The sequence below is a fragment of the Schistocerca serialis genome, chromosome 5 (assembly GCF_023864345.2).
Source record: "Schistocerca serialis cubense isolate TAMUIC-IGC-003099 chromosome 5, iqSchSeri2.2, whole genome shotgun sequence".
Classification (NCBI taxonomy): Eukaryota; Metazoa; Arthropoda; class Insecta; order Orthoptera; family Acrididae; genus Schistocerca; species Schistocerca serialis.
The window spans coordinates 705,072,565-705,090,130 of record NC_064642.1 but is presented as its reverse complement, the minus strand read 5'-3'; the positions used below and the strand labels follow the sequence as shown (position 1 = coordinate 705,090,130).

Below are 17,566 nucleotides of genomic sequence, written 5' to 3'. Positions count from 1 at the left end.
TTGCATGTCAGTATGCACATTTCATTTGTCATAGTGGCTGTACTTATGTCTGCTTGGTCGGGAAGTGTGGTAACCAGCAGGTTACTACAAGTGCCCAACGTAGTCAGCAAGAAGCAAACATTTAACAACAGAAAGTAGTTGCTGTCTTCAAGTGGTGTGCTTGCATGCAGAACTGTATTGTCACAGGGCAACAGTTTGTGATTCCAGAGCAGCAAACTGACAATTATCAATACACAAGATCCAAAAATCATTCATGTTAAAGAACCAGTCAGTAGCATAAGAACAAGAAAGTTGCAATACATTGTATACTATCACACTGAGGCTTATTAGATGGCAATGAAAAGCAGATTTTGTAGCCAAAAAGAGGATGAAAATTAAACAGACAGGAAAGACTCAGTGTGTCATATTCTTCAATGAAATGTATTATTAACAAAATCAAACAATGGAAACTCCATGTAGGAATATCAACAACATAAGAAAAGAAAGGTTGCTACTTACCATAGAAATAATATGGTAAATGCAGACAGGCACAATTAAGAGACACTTATATATAAATTTTTGGCCTCAACCTTCATCGGAAAAAGAGAAACACATATCATTCATTCACACAAGCAAGCACACCACACCACACACCCACATGACTTCCAACTCCAGCAGCTCAGACAGGCGCTCTTGCCCAAGCTGCCAGAGTTGGCAGTCATGTGTGCATGGGATGTGCTTGCACGTGTGAGTGAATGGTGCCTGTGTTCTCTTTTTCTGATGATGGCTGAGGCTGAAAATTTGTGTGTGTCTTTTAATTGTGCCTGTCTGCAACTTAGCATGTTATCTTTATGGTAAGTAGCATTATTAACAAATTTAAAGAAGAATTAAATTGATCCAATAAAATTTAATGCGACAGAAAGACCTGAAAAATATCTCATGGACTACTTGATAGTGGCTGATGGACCAAGTAGAGAAGCAGTTGCCATATTCTGCTTGAACACTGGGCATGACTGTTTGGCTCCCCATCTGCAGAAGATCTCCATCCTGCCATCTCCAGAATGTGTTTTGCATCTCAATATTTGATCAGTCTTTAAAAGGAGCATATCAAAGAGTGAACAAAATTAAGTGACTGTAATTCAAACTTAACAACATTGCATTAGGAAGCAAGAATGTGAATGACAGTAAGTCATGTGCCAGAACATTATATAATAATAATCATAATAATAATAGTAATCTACAACAAAAACAGTGCTAGCAACACAGTGAAAAACAGTTATTAATCATTTATTAACCAATTCCTGGCTGAATTAATTTTCACTTTTGAATTTTACAAATCAGATATTTATTTGTTCATTGTTATTTATGAAATGTACTACAACATGATAAACAAAAAAGTAAATAAATGCTGTTGCCTAAATGCAATGTAGATTAGATTAGACACACACATACATGCTTTATTTTATTTACTGCCATGTATTTAACTTAAAAGTATGATCTGCATAACATGACATATATGTTACACCTTCTTTTGCTTAAATTATAAATAATAATAATAATTATTATTATTATTATTATTATTATTATTTATTCCATGGTAAAAATCAGATTTATAGTCATACATCCTCAAAGAAAGTGTGTTGGAGAGAAATAACTTAGCCACAGCCTAGGGGACTGTTCCCAGAGTGAATCTATCTTCTAGAAAAGTTACTTGGTAGATATATGCAGGACAGCTTCTGTGAAGTTTTTTAAATAGGGGAGAGATAATGCCAGAAATGAAGCTGTGAGTTGTGCCTGGGTAGCTTAGTTTGTAAGGTATTGTCCATGAAAGACAAGGCTCCAGTTTTGAGGGCCAATCTGTCCCATAGTTTTAATCTGCCAAGGCACTTCAATACAGCACACATTCCTCCACAAAGTGAAAGATTCATTGTGAAAACAATCTGTAGGCCACACAAGGTGAAGCTTTGTACATCTACATGCCATTTTTTTTCCAAAGAAATGTTTGGTATGGCAATGGCATGCAGTCACACTAATCATAGAACTAAATTTTGATAGCACATATTACTCTTTTTTTCTTGTTTATTTTTTACACCTCTGTACATATGATAGTACATGAATGCATGTGTATTTTAAGATTTACATAGAAACTGAAGTGCAGCTCCAATGAGCCAAGATTTCTGTTGTACAGCATTTATTGTGATAACTGGTTTCAGCAAACTACATTGCCATCATCAGATCCTCTGCTGAACATTTCACTGAATCTTGATCAAATGCTTATTATACCAAGTCATATGACAGAATGCTACTTCATGAACATGAGAACAATAGTGTATCAGCAAGCCAAGCAAAAAAGAACTATTATATAAAACAGTGTACATATTGCAGTGGTTATATGTGCTCATGTTTGTACATTAACAGAATGAAGACTGAACCATTTCAGACCAGATCAAATTGAACCAGAAAATCACAAACATTTCATGTTACCTACACACATTGTGTCCAATCATGGTAATTCAGCTTGAGGAGACTACACTGTGTAATTCCATTTTTGCTTACGGGAGACTGTGTTATGCATTGTATAACACTGTTATGTTATTGTCTTGAACTTGCTTACTATATTCAAACCCTGATCTTCCTCTAAAGGTGTACCCCTTCGGGCTTCCTTCATTACCAATTTAACTGTTGCTTGTTGCTTCATGACATTTCTTATCAGTCAGTCTCTTCACATATTTAAGTTGTCCTATAAAAGTACTACCCTTAATTTTGTGTAAAATTTCTCAGATTTTATTGAGTGGCTAAACAGGAGGTGTATTACTATTACTATTTACTTTAATCAGAAAACAAATACAGTATATGGTAATTACCATTACAAACAGATGAAAGAAAGAATTACTAAACTACACCACTTGCAGCAAAAATCTTACAACCACAACTGCACCCAATGTCACAAGCAAAAGACATTCAGTGCTAGATGGAAGGCATAGCTGACAGTCTAATAGGTGCTCCATGGTATGTGGTTCTCTGCAGTCACAGTTGGCGATATCCACATATTTCTGGAGGTTGCTGCTGGATCTTCCAACTCCAGAACGAAGGTGACTGAGTGACCTCCACACCATTCAATTCTGTTCATGCCCAGGTGTGAGGGTTTCTGAAGGAGGAGGCCAGGTGGAGTTATTCTAAAAGTCGAGAGACTCACAATTGTTTTCTTTCTGTGGCCATTGTCACTTGTAATACTGGAGTGGTCTTGAGGGAACTTCCTCTGGACCTCAACTTTGGAGGTGCTCGAATGTGTCAATGTAATGGATGGTTTTCCCGATGAGCTTGATTTGTTCTCTCCACATTGTCAGTTACTTTATGATGAATATCTGGTGGCACTATACCAGCAAGTTGGAAGAGTTTTGCAAGTAGTGTAGGTTTAAGACAGCCTATACTAAGCCTACACATTTTGTTTAGTTCCTTGTACACTATGTTTGCATAGGTGGATTTGTACCAGACTGGGCACATGTTCTCTGCAGCACTGTAGCACATTGCTAGTACCATCATTCTCAGGCTTTGTGGACAGGAGCCGCATGTGTTACCAGTGATCTCGTGGAGAATATTATTTGTGGCTTCCACCTTCATTCTAGTATTCTCACAATGCTGCCCATAGGTCAGAGAGTGACTCCCAGATATTTTGAAAGGTTCATGTTTACTAACTGTATCCCCCACTATGTGATGTCAAGTTTATGACGTGCCTGATTGTGCTTAAAATGAAATGCACGCAGTTGTGTTTTAGCTGGCGTTGGATGAAGTTAATTTGTTAGTGTAATAGGCACTCAGCTCCCTCTTGACTTACTATTGCCAGATTATTGGTGTAATGGTAACTCCTTTTGGTCACAGGAAGTACTACTCCATAGACTGGAAGGTGTACTATATAAGCAAACCATACAAAAAATTAGTCACCCCCAGAAAATGACAGGTTAAAACCATCTAACAATATTTCTAGCCTTGACAATAGCCTCAGTTTGGTGATGATGAAAATCTAAAAGTTTCTTCAAGTGTGTCATGTCCGGCTGAAGCCATCTATTGATGATTATATCATAAAGAGCCACCAAATTTTGGAGATGTTGAGTGCTATGTTTCAGCCTCTGTTCCAGATATATCCACACATTTTGAATGGGATTAAGATTGGATGCTTTAGTGGGCCAGTCAAGATGCAGCAGAGTGCCCCAGTGTTATCAAACCACAGCTGCATGCATGCAGCCCTGTGAACACAGCAGTTGTCAGTTTTCACAGCATATTCACTATGAAGCTGTAGAAGAAAGGGCACTGAACAGAGCACCCTGGTTAATGTAAATGAATAGGCCCAAGTCATGGTACAAAAGACAGCCCCCAGAACATCATGGAGCTATCTTCGACTGTAGTTATGGTATAAATGTCTTATTTGGGCATTAGTGCATTTGATGCTTTCCATAATTTGAAAAGAGGCAAAATCATGACCCGTTCGACGGCGCAACATGAGTCCAGTCAGGTGCTGTCCAGTTTCTTTGTTGTTTGGCCCTTTGAAGACAAGCAACTTTACATGCTGCTGTGAGCAATGGTTTTTTTCCGATGTATCCGACTCCAAATGTTCATTGCATGCTGTTGCTTTTGAAATGTTCATTCAGTAACATATTAGTTGGCATTCACTGACAGCAGCAGTTCCTATTGGGTTTGAAACATTATTATTGATTCGGTATGCCTTTTGTTTCTGTTCTCTATCAGTTAGGATCATTTTACTACCACTTTTCTTTTACTGTGGTACGTGGTTGCAAAAGGTTTCTTTTAGACACATTGGACAGTCTGCATTCACGTCAAAACATGTTATCCCTTTCTGCCATTCTGTCACTTCTCCATGTAGACCACTCCTAATGTGCTGTTTTCCATACAGTCAACTGACACTTGCACACTACTTCACTGTCATGACTAATGTCAGTACTGGAGAGAGCATGACTACTTGATAGCTGTTCTAGACAGCCTGCAGTGTTCCAAAGAGACCAATGTTTTCTGCTAATGGAATGACAAATATTTCATCTGTGAGCTTTTATACATAGGTGTAAAACTGTGATGGTTGAATGGTCTCATAAAATGTGATTTGGCTTGAGAACTAAGGCTCATTTTATCAATGGATTTTATAGCAGAATACTTAATATCTATGTCTTTTATTGCTAGTTTTCTAGTACTCGCTTGCAATGTGAGAGCTAGAAAAATAATACTGATTTGTGTAGGTTGTTTCTGTTCATTGAACTGAAAATTGAGTGCTAACACAATGTGCTAACATCTTTGTATTGGAGAACACTTTATTGGATACAGTTACTAACACTTAGATGTGTAATAAGATTTTGGCATGCATATACACTTGTCTTATTCTGAATGACATGAGGAGTTGATAAAAAGTTAGCTGAATTGTTTGACAACAAATATTGGGTTGGTTTATAAGTCCATAGTGTTTTTGTTTTGTATGTTGGTATTCCAGTTCCTGTGGGTTTATTTATTGGTTATCATTTTTATTTGTAGTTCACAGTTGCCATTTGAGTTAACATATTGCCATTTTTCAAACAATGGAAAAAATCCAGGATGGAATGTAAAAATATTATGAAAAGGAATGTTGCTACTCGCCATGTAGCAGAGATGCTGAATCGCAAATAGGCACAACAAAACACCTGTTACAATATAAGCTTTCAGCCAATAAGGCCTTTGCCTAAAAGATTATATACAGGGTGATTCAAAAAGAATACCACAACTTTAAAAATGTGTATTTAATGAAAGAAACATAATATAACCTTCTGTTATACATCATTACAAAGAGTATTTAAAAAGGTTTTTTTTTCACTCAAAAACAAGTTCAGAGATGTTCAATATGGCCCCCTCCAGACACACGAGCAATATCAACCCGATACTCCAACTCGTTCCACACTCTCTGTAGCATATCAGGCGTAACAGTTTGGATAACTGCTGTTATTTCTCGTTTCAAATCATCAATGGTGGCTGGGAGAGGTGGCCGAAACACCATATCCTTAACATACCCCCATAAGAAAAAATCGCAGGGGGTAAGATCAGGGCTTCTTGGAGGCCAGTGATGAAGTGCTCTGTCACGGGCTGCCTGGCGGCCGATCCATCGCCTCGGGTAGTTGACGTTCAGGTAGTTACGGACAGATAAGTGCCAATGTGGTGGTGCTCCATCCTGCTGAAATATGAATTGTTGTGCTTCTTGTTCGAGCTGAGGGAACAGCCAATTCTCTAACATCTCCAGATACTGTAGTCCAGTTACAGTAGCACCTTCGAAGAAAAAGGGACCAAAAACTTTATTGGCTGAAATGGCGAACAAATGTACAACTAAATGAAACTTTATAGCTCCCTTAATTCGCCGACAGATAGTGCTTAGCTCTGCCTTTTCTCGTTGCAGAGTTTTAAATTCCTAAAGTTGTGGTATTCTTTTTGAATCACCCTGTATATAGACACACACACACACACACACACACACACACACACACACACACACACACACATGACTGCAGCATCTGGCAGCTGAAGCCACACTGAGATGTCGTATAACCATCACTACTGACATTTATTGTAAACAACTGATATGTCTTGCATACAGAATCCAAGAACAATGACCAGACAGACTGTGTGAAGTGATGCCACTCCATGATAACACCCATCCACATTCTGCTTGACTGACAAAAAATACACAGGTGTTGGGTTGGGATGTCATTCTGCACCCATCTTATTCACCTGATTGTATGCTGTTAAGAGTTTCACCTTTTCCGCGCTCTATCAAACAACAGTCAAGGAACATTCCGAACATGGCTCAGTGAGTTCTTTGCCTCAAAACTGCAAGATTTGTACGGTCTTGGAATTGAAAAGTTATCCCAACATTGGCAGACTGTTGTAAATAGTGGAGGAGAACGCATTATTGATGACTAAAGTATCTTGCTACGTGTATCTGGTGTGTTTATTAAACTTATAGAAAAATGCTATGAACTTATGCACCAGCCCAATAATACATTATCGTGAAACCCATCTAAAGTTTAATCCATGCATTTTCCATTTCATAATTATTTGATTTTTTATACAGGACCACATTTCAGACGAATGCCACTGAAGGAACGACAAGAAATCTTAAAGTCACAGTACTTTTTTAGATGTTCTTGTGATTGCTGCACAGATTCTGCTATGATTGAAAAAGAAGTAAGTATTTTGATTTGAAAATGTGATGTGACTTACCAAATGAAAGTGCTGGCAGGTCGACAGACACACAAACAAACACAAACATACACACAAAATTCAAGCTTTCGCAACAAACTGTTGCCTCATCAGGAAAGAGGGAAGGAGAGGGTAAGACGAAAGGATGTGGGTTTTAAGGGAGAGGGTAAGGAGTCATTCCAATCCCGGGAGCGGAAAGACTTACCTTAGGGGGAAAAAAGGACGGATGTGTGTGTGTGCGAGTGTATACCCGTCCTTTTTTCCCCCTAAGGTAAGTCTTTCCGCTCCCGGGATTGGAATGACTCCTTACCCTCTCCCTTAAAACCCACATCCTTTCGTCTTTCCCTCTCCTTCCCTCTTTCCTGATGAGGCAACAGTTTGTTGCGAAAGCTTGAATTTTGTGTGTATGTTTGTGTTTGTTTGTGTGTCTGTCGACCTGCCAGCACTTTCATTTGGTAAGTCACATCATCTTTGTTTTTAGATATATTTTTCCTACGTGGAATGTTTCCCTCGATTTGACCTTTTATTGTGACATACATGCCTGTTAGGAAGAAATCTTTTTTTGCTTCCATTGTAACAGAATGTCAATTGTATCCATATGAGGTGTTTTACATTGGACAGTTGTAGAATGCTTTGGATGTCTCACGAGTTTCCATTGGATCTATGTTATATGGTACACAGGGTGGGCACAAATATGGAAACACCAAGAACACATAATATTATCATGCTTAATATGGCATAGGCAAACCATTGGCTATCAGAACAGCTTCCAGTCATCTCAGAATTGATAAATACAGTTCATGCATGGTTTCCAGGGGATTCTTATACAATTCTCCTGGCAAAATAATAGCAAGCTCAGGTAAATGTGATGGAGATGGATAATGATCACATACCAAAAAGGCTCAATAATACTGAAATAAGGTGACTGGTGGCCAGGGAAGATGCAACAATTCATCCTTTGTGCTCCCAAAACTACTTTTGGATGATGTGAGCTGTCTGGACAGGAGCCCTATTGTCTTGGAACACAGCATCACGTTTGGGGTACAAACATTGTGCCATAGGCTGGACCTGATCAGCCATAATGGTCACAGAACCCTTGGCAGTAATGAGACTTTGCAGAGTAGCCATCAGGCCTATGGAACACCATGACATGGCTGTGCAAATTGTCACCAAACCCTCATCACATATTACTCTTGGGACTTGGCCAGTAGCTGGAAACTGTGTGAATGACCCATCCAACCAAATTACATTCTTCCATTGCCCCATAGTCCATGTTTTATGGCTTCGGCACCTCATTCTCTCGTTATAGGCACTTGCATCACTGATGAGTTATTTTGGAATTCCAGCTTGCCCTGATATTCTACATGTACATTCTGTGATCCATTGTTGAGTGGATGCCAGAGGGTACACCCCATTGTACCAGTTATTAGGGCTCTTTCCATTCCATTCATGTATGGAGTGTGGGAAGAATGATTGTCTAAATGCTTCTGTGTGTGCTGTAACAAGTATAATATTGTCCTCATGATCGCTACTGGAATGATATGTAGGAGGTTTTAGTGTATTCCTAGAGTCATCATTTATAGCTGGTTGTTGAAACTTTGTCAGCGGACTTTCTCGGGACATTTTCCGTCTGTCTTTTCGAGTCTGCCAGTTCAGTTCTTTCAATAACTCTGTGACACACTCCCACAAAAATAATGTGAGAATTAGTGCCTCCTTTCCCTGTATACATTCAAAATCCCATGCTGGTCCTATTTGGTACAGCTCCCACACACTTCAGCAATATTTTAGGATAGGTCACATGAGTGATTTGTAAGCAGTCTTCTTCTTTTTAGACTAACTGTATTTCCCTAGTATTCTACCAGTGAACTGAAGTCTCCTATCTGCTTTACCCACAACTGAGCCTATGTGGTCATTCCAGTTCATGTCCCTATTGTATTTGTATGAGTTTACAGAGTCCAGTTGTTACTCAGTGAGATTAAATTCATAGGGTACTGTGTTTCTTCATTTTGTGAAGTACACAATTTTGCGTTTATGAACATTTAAAGCATGTTGCCAGTCTTTGCACCACTTCGAAATCTTATGAAGGATTGACTGAATATTTGTACAAATACTAACAAATAGATAGAGGGGCTGGCCGGTACTTACCTCAGCTCAGTACAGCCGATAGATAACACAAAACAGAACATAAAATTTACATTCCTAGCTTTCGGAACTTTGTTCCTTCATCAGGGAGGAGAGAGGGGAAAACGGGAAGAAGGGAAAGTGGATTTAGTTACTCACAACCTAGGTTATGAAGCAACAGGGAAAGGTAAAGGTAAACAGGGAGGGTAGCAAGGATGGAGGCATGGTTGTCAGAAGGAAGCCAAAGAAAGTTGCTTCATAACCTGGGTTGTGAGTAACTAAATCCACTTTCCCTTCTTGCCTTTTTTCCCCTCTCCCCTCCCTGATGAAGGAACTAAGTTCCAAAAGCTAGGAATGTAAATTTTGTGTTCTGTTTTGTGTTATCTATCAGTTGTACTGAGCTGAGGCAAGTACTGGCCAGCCCCTCTGTCTCTTTGTTAGTAGTTGTTTCATATCTTTATATAAATATTTGTACAGCTTTAGTCAGACCATTCTTCATTGTAGATACCTAGATCATCTGCAGAAAGCCTAAAGTTACTATTAATATTTTCTGCAAAACCTTTAATACCCTGATTATGGAGCTCCCTTCATGTTGTATTAGTGATGACAAGGTTTGCGAGCACAACATTCAGTTCTGCTGTGACTTTTGGAGCCATTATCCTCTCATTTTACATCACAGTCCTTTTCAGTGATTGTCCGTCACAATCACACAGCACACATTCTAGTCCACACTATGACTTAGCAGATGATGTTTTTCCACTTTCTTTGTATGTGGTATAATCTTCGCTGTAGTGCCTCTTGAAACCCTTAAACACTTCAGCTACCGTGGTTATGAAAACACACACCATACGGGCACCAACAAATTGCCCTACTTTGAATACACTGAGATGCAACATAATACAATCAAAACTCTACAGAATATTGTTTTGACCATGATTGACACTTTGAAAGTATTGAGTACATTGCACATGTGCCATTCATGGTCAAATATAACAGCACAACCTGCAGGCTTGGCTAGCATCTGCATTTATGTTCAAGCATGCATTTCTCTCAGTCTTTCAATATTTTTGTCCACTTCCAGTAAGTGGGACAGATGTTGATTTCTGTAAGCACTATAGAACCTGGATTTGTAAGAGAGCTTACCTTCAATGGAGCATTTGAATGACATGATTGTTGTGTTGAGAAGGAGTTGTGGAAGACAGACATTGATTCATTCATTCATTTACACATCATATTCCATAAATGTTGAATCCTGCCTACTCGTCAAATATAGGGTGCTTAGGAAACCTGCTTTCTTGGATCACTAGACGACATTCAAGCAAATCATATTAATGAGTTTTATTACAAAATGAACAATGACAATACTTAATTTTGACAATAACACAAAAGTGTTGCAAGCAAAGGGAGACTTGCAAATAAGAAATCTTGCCAGTAATTACAATTCCTAAGCCGCTGGTCTTGAAGTGCCTAATCTTTATGGTGCTGTAGAAGTGGGCCGTGACCAGTCAGCACAGCGCTTGTCCTCTTTACATAGAGGCCGCTGCTTTTGTGTTGTCGTCCTAGAGAGGGGTTGGTCAGCATGCAATTGCCTGATGTCTTCTTCACAGCCCTCTCTGCTCTCTCATTTCTGACTGCTGGAACAGTAAATCTTGTCATGAAGGAGGGCCTTCAGGGATATGGAAGATGTTAAGTTATATATTAACAGACAGAGGTAGCCACTGCAGGCTACTTTGAAATAGGACAGTTATCGTCTCTACATTGGCAAAGTCAAAATCTATTAAAAATGAACATTAGCATTAAGCAGAATTTACATCTTTGTGATCAGATATTCTGATAAGTTATAGAAAGAGTGGTTAAAACGACATAGATTTGATAAGTCTGGTAAATTTAAATGAAATAACGGAACATTTGTGTTGCACTTTCATGGTTGGTAAGCTTGATTATTCCAAGGATTGTATAAAGAATTTCAACGTGTACACCATACAATTAATTGTCGACAGCCATCTGAATTGGTCAGTTTTAAAGGGTTGGACTGCCACACAAATCAAAACAGAATTAGATGACATTCACATGAACTCTGCATCATTGAAAACCATTTACCTTTGGAGTGATGAATTTAAATGTGGTCAGACAAGTACCAAAGATGAAGCATGCTCTGGGAATCCAATTGAGTTTCCCATAAAGGAAACCATGGACAGAATCTATTATATGATAATGCAAGACCACCGAATAAAAATTTGAGAGACTGCAAGCAGGTCAACTGAGTGCATGCATAATATCCTGCATGGAAAATTGGCTATGAAGGAGACGTGTGTGAAATGGTTGCTGCAATTGCTCACAGTCAACCAGAATTGCATCTGACACAACATTTCAAACAATGTCTGATGATGAAACATGGATCCATCATTACATGCCAGAGTGGAAATGGCAGTCACAACAATGAACAGAGGTGCGTGAAAGGTGCACTGAAAAAGGCAAAGACCATTTTGTCAGCTGGTAAGGTGATGGCCACTATTTTTGGGGTTCCTGAGGAATAAACCTCATAGGTTACTTGGGAAAAGGCAGAACCATAACCGGACCCTATTATGCTTCATTGTTGGATTGTTTGAAACTTGCATTGACTGAAAAAAGTGCTGTTTTGTGAGGATGATGCATCATCCCACATATCAGCAATAAGAATGATGAAAGTGCCTGAATTGGGCTTTGGATTGGTTATTCATCCATCCAGTTCACCAGACTTATCCCTAAGTGACTGCTTCGTGTTCTCTAACTTGAAACATTGGCTTGCTGGGAAGAAAGTTTCATCAAATGAAGAAGTAATGTTTGCAGTGTATAATTATTTTGCTGAGTTTAAGAGGACATATTTTTCTGATGGAATCAAAAAGCTGGAGGAGAACTGGACCAAGTGTATATCCCTCAAAGGACATTATGTTGTGTAGTACGAAGAGTCGTTTATGAAATAAACATTTTTTCTTGCTTTTTATACAAGACTTATTAAACCATCTTTGTAAAGTACCCTTTCACTTTGTTTTCAATATTGGGGAATTTCAAATTTTTTGCATGATGTCTTTGGGTAACCTGCTATAGACTTCTTAGCTAGAATATAAAAAGCCATTCAGAACCCTAGATAGGGATATGTAATTTATATGGAAATGAATTTTACTTCTAGTATTTTGGTTTTAAATTGTAAAGTTCATCCTTAATTCACTCTTTTATTACTAGCAAATACCACTAGAGAATTTATATATTGCCACATATGTGTAAGAATCCTCAGATTTCTGAAGAGGCTCATACAAAATGTTAAATTTTACACAGTATTCTTACTCCATGCTTCTGTAAAAAAAATGCTTTTTTTTGGCCTTAGCTGCTTGGTCCCAAAGGATAATGTCATAAGACAATTTCAATTGCAGGTCAACTGAATGATTTACATTTCTAAGTGCAAAGCATGCAGAACTCAGCATTTTGGTTAGTTTATCCATATGCTGATGCCACCTCAGTTTATTACCTATCTGGATACACAAGAAGTTTACACATGGAGCCTGATCTAGTCTGTGCCTACTGATCTCTGTATTGCATACCATGAGTCTTTATGAGATAAAAAGCTATTACTTTGAACCAGCTGGAAGCCCATTCCACTATTCTCGTAATTGTGTCGGGTATGAATGTTTTTGGACCATTTATCAGTATACCTGTATCATCAAAAATTGCATGCAGTTTCATTATTCTCTTGACTATATCTGATATAGATGTATTTTGGCAGTTTATTGATATACATACTTGTTATCAGCAAACATGACAGTTTTTCGAAGTCCCAGGAAAATTTTTTGTATACGGTCAAGAATGTGAACAGGCCTAGCACCAAACTTTGCGGGGCACCGTATTTAATGATTCCCCCATCCAAATTCAGTCTTATTCCTTTTGTATTATTTGTTACTGTGACCCTCTGTTGTCTCTTATTATTATTGCAAAAATATGACTCCATCCATGCAAAGTGAATGCCTTTAACATTGTAACACATACTTTGCATAGTATAATGTTATGATCTCCACAATCAAAGGCTTCAGAAAGATCACAGGAAATGCCAGCAGGTAATTTTTCATGGTTAGCTTTATCAGAAGAGGGTTTGTGTGATGGTTTATTGATTTCTCTATGGAAAAGCTTGTACAGGAGGCAAACTAAGCTGTTGTTAAAAGGATGTCAGAATTTTTTTCACTATTCTGTTGTAAGCCAACTTCTCGAAAAATTTTGAGAACGTGGGATGGTAGTAAATGGGTCTGTAATAAGAGGTCTGTTACTTATAACTAATTTTATAAATCGTTGTTATCATGGCATGTATCAGTCCTTCAGGTGATACATCCTGACTGACTTACTTATTACTTAGATTACTTGAGGGGCAAGTATTGTTTTCGTTCATCTGTCTTGAATTGTTTGCCTCCACACCTCATTTATTAAGTTCCCGAATTGTGCCAATACAGGGAAATTATTCGCAAATAAATTTCCATATATTTTCTTAACAGTGACTGCAGGAACTGATGCAGATTAGAGTCTATTTACACTGGAAGATGCTACATTCCACTAATGTATGTTTAAATTCAACACCTGGAGGGATTACAAATGTAATTAATTCTTTACAAAGTGGTACTTCATCAATTTATGATGGTCTTACTAATTAAATTTTTAACCTTATGCTAAATTGAGACAATTAAATCTGGAACAATTACAGTTTATAGAATTGAATCTAATTAAACCATCTGACATTTTAGAACTAGTTTTTTACAGTTAATTCTATTTTTTAATGTATGGCTGTACTCATTTCACTTTTTTGAATTTTCTTCATGGTGGGATCTTTAGTACATGATAAAAATGAATAACTCACAGAAGGAATGAATTACTGTTGTAGGAATGTGTGTGTGTGTGTGTGTGTGTGTGTGTGTGTGTGTGTGTGTGTGTGTGTGTGAGAGAGAGAGAGAGAGAGAGAGAGAGAGAGAGAGAGAGAGAGATTGTTGGACTTATGCGGCTTTTCGTAACGTTAATAGTCGCGCGGGGTGTTTGTAACACCCCAAATAAAAGTGGCTATAATGACATTGTTGTGCAGCATATAACTGATATGTATATGTATACTTCACAAATGACTATTTAGAATGTTATCTCCCAGTACATTATCATTTTATTTAATATTACTTTAGTATTAAATTGGGTTATTTGAATCATAAGCAATAATTCCCATTTTCTTACAATATTTTGTTGAATTATTTATTTCTGTTATTCTTCGTAGTGTATTACAGGTATGATATTATACATATAATTCAACATTTGTTCAGCCAACTCATACAAACATTTTGTGAAATCACTCACTATCACTGCCTGCATGGGATGCCTTATCGTAACACTTTTCACAAACATTTCTCATGTGCTTAGGCACATAACTTTCAAATATCGAGCACAGTGCAATTTAACTTTTACATCTTTACTCTGGGGACCAACTGTGCAGTACCTGGGCTTAAGTATTCCGTGTTCAGAAGGTGGTGCATTATTGCTGTCTTCAATTCCCACCATTTTAGTGGCTTTCTTTGTAACTTGTTTAGGCAAGGAGTGAGCAGCTGCTCTCTTGCACACTATGGGATTTACTAATGACCTTCCAACATCACTCAAAAACATTCTTTGGGAAATCCTCTCATTGTTATTATTTGTGTATACGATGAAGGTATTAATGCAAGCAATGTCAATCATTTGGAAAAATGGGGCAAGTGGGCAGTGAAGGTTTTTCTTGAGGTTGAATAAGTAGCATACATTTCATCTACTGTGTCCACGCCCGTTTTGGTCTTATTGTACATTGTTATAATTTCTGGTTTCTCTTCCTCCGCAGTATTAGTGTCAATGTCACCATCATGATGCAAAGATGAAAGGAGAGTAACGTTTTTGCACTTCTTTGGCACATATGAAACTATGGTGATATCCATTCTGAATCCAAAAAGGCTGCCTCTAAGTTCACAACCTCTCGTGTGACGTAAGTCTGGAGGGAGCTGCGTCTTATTCTTTCTAAGAGTTCCTACTACTGTAAGTACTCTTCAGCCAGTGGTATGGAACAAAACCCATTGTCTAGTGTCACACTGTGTCCTGTACCTTCGATAGGCCATACAAGTTTGACAGTGCAAAGGAACCCTCTGGCTGTTTCCCAACATAGATTTTCATCACCAAAGTATACCATGTTCTTGCGTCACATAAGGTGAAAATTTTCAAACCATATTTCACACATTTGGTTGGTATATACTGTTGGAAACTGCATTTGCCTCTAAATACAACCAGATGTTCATCCACTGTCATATATTCAGGCACAGTGTAATTACTGACACAGTTTCACGTGAATAATTCAAACACTTCTCTGAACACAGCTAGGCGATCAAGTTCTCTACGTTGTGGTCTGTCTCGAATATCATCGAATGTCAGACAATACAACAAGAAATGAAAGTGCCGGAAACTCATTGTTGCATGAAATATTGCAATTCCAAAACCATTTGTGTCCTATAAGTCTTCCAGATTTTGGTGTCCTGCCCTGTAATGCCCAGCCAATATCAACAGTACCAGAAGAGACTTGATTTATTCCTCATTTGTTGGTTTGGCACCACGGTCTCTTGTAAAATTTGATGCAATGTGTTGTATGTAAATATTTGTTCATGATGTAATCGTTCTAATTATTATGCCATTTATAAATATCGAAAAACAGTCCACAGCAGTTTTCGTAGATTTTGTGATAGGTTTCACTCCAGGGAGATGAATAATGAGGTCTACACTTCTAGTTCTTACGTTGTGACTACAATAACTTTTCATCCATTTTGTAACCTTATCCTTACCAATAAAAAATCATGCTTGCTTTCATTATCCGCTGCACTTACTTGCGGTTCCAGTTCTAGGTTGTCTTCATTCTCAGTTTCCACGTTACTGTGATGAGAGAGAACTTCACAACTGTCTGTTTCCTCCTCTTCCTCATCTCCTCCTTCAAAAGTTTTGTCTAAGACCTCTTCCATAAGCTTCCACAATTTTTCTTGTTCTATTTCGTAATGATCCATAGTTATTTTAACTGCACAGAGCGACAAAATACCAGCAGCTGCTATAGAACACAACTGTGAGCTTTCACGCAGCACTGCAACATAAAGAGTCGTGCGGGTTGCTGTCAACACCCCAAGACACATTGTTGCATGTTTTCGTGGAAGTTGCACTTCCATTGTAGATTCTATTGTTACACAAAGCTTTCATATTACATCCTGGAAAGGTACCAAAGAATGTGACGTTATACTCCTATCCATTATCTAATAATCCATTGATAAGGATTACTGGGGTGTTCTGAACACCCCGCACAACCAATTAAGGGTTAAAGTATGTTTTACACAGAAGAGAAACTATGTGATTCATAGATTATTGAAGCTGTCCCATTCTTACGTTTTCCATTCTACAGGTGTAAGTATAGTTTCCCATGTCATGCATTCGATTATAAAGGTGAGTTACAGCTGCGTATAGCTGACAAAGTGCAATAGAGCCACAATAACAACATTGTTGACTTTGACATCTTTCCTATTGGCTTTCACCTCAGAATCTTCAGACCATCTGTTATTGGTAGTGAACAAGTTGAGCCCATGGCTGGTGGTTGTACTGGGTGTCTCAAAGAGGAATAGTTAATATTTATGGATTTGAAAGGAACTTCCATTTGAAGCAAAAAAAAAGTCTAGTAAACATGGGCTCTAAAATACATACTTGAGCTATGGGCACTTTCTCATCTTTGCTATTGTGAAATACTGTACATCTCTTCCACTGAACAAGTGCTCATAGTGCTTAAGATATGCATTTTAGGGTCCATGTTGCCCCAACAATTTCTTCTTGTTTTGGTCCATACTACCTCCTCCCCAAATATGGAAAGCACAGAGCAAGCAGTAGAAGAGATTTGTTTCACAGTATCAAAGAGTAAGTAGTGCTCCTAGCTCTTACAGTAGGCAAGTTAGAGCCCATGTTGACTAGACATTCTTGTTTTGAATGATCGTTCCTGGCATATTCCTGAATATTGACCGTTCCTCTTGGGACACCTTGTATGTACCCTCTGTGCTAACATCTGAGGGGGAGGGGGGGGGGGTTGGTCTTTTTTCCCTCATTGTTATTGCTGTATTTCCTCCATGCGGATATCTTCTTGTTACAGTCAGTGTTACTATCTTGCCTCTCTTTGTTTGATATGATCCAATATTGTGGCACA

At 38.2% G+C, this 17,566-nt stretch overlaps 1 protein-coding gene across 1 annotated transcript in view; it reads left to right on the top strand.

Moving 5' to 3' along the window:
• Positions 1-17,566, top strand: part of LOC126481322 (SET and MYND domain-containing protein 4-like) — a 117,358-nt gene that overhangs the window by 91,845 nt on the left and 7,947 nt on the right. The window contains exon 9 of the mRNA XM_050104986.1: positions 7,079-7,191. Coding sequence (XP_049960943.1) covers positions 7,079-7,191 — 113 coding nt within the window. The remainder of the gene's footprint in view (positions 1-7,078; positions 7,192-17,566) is intronic.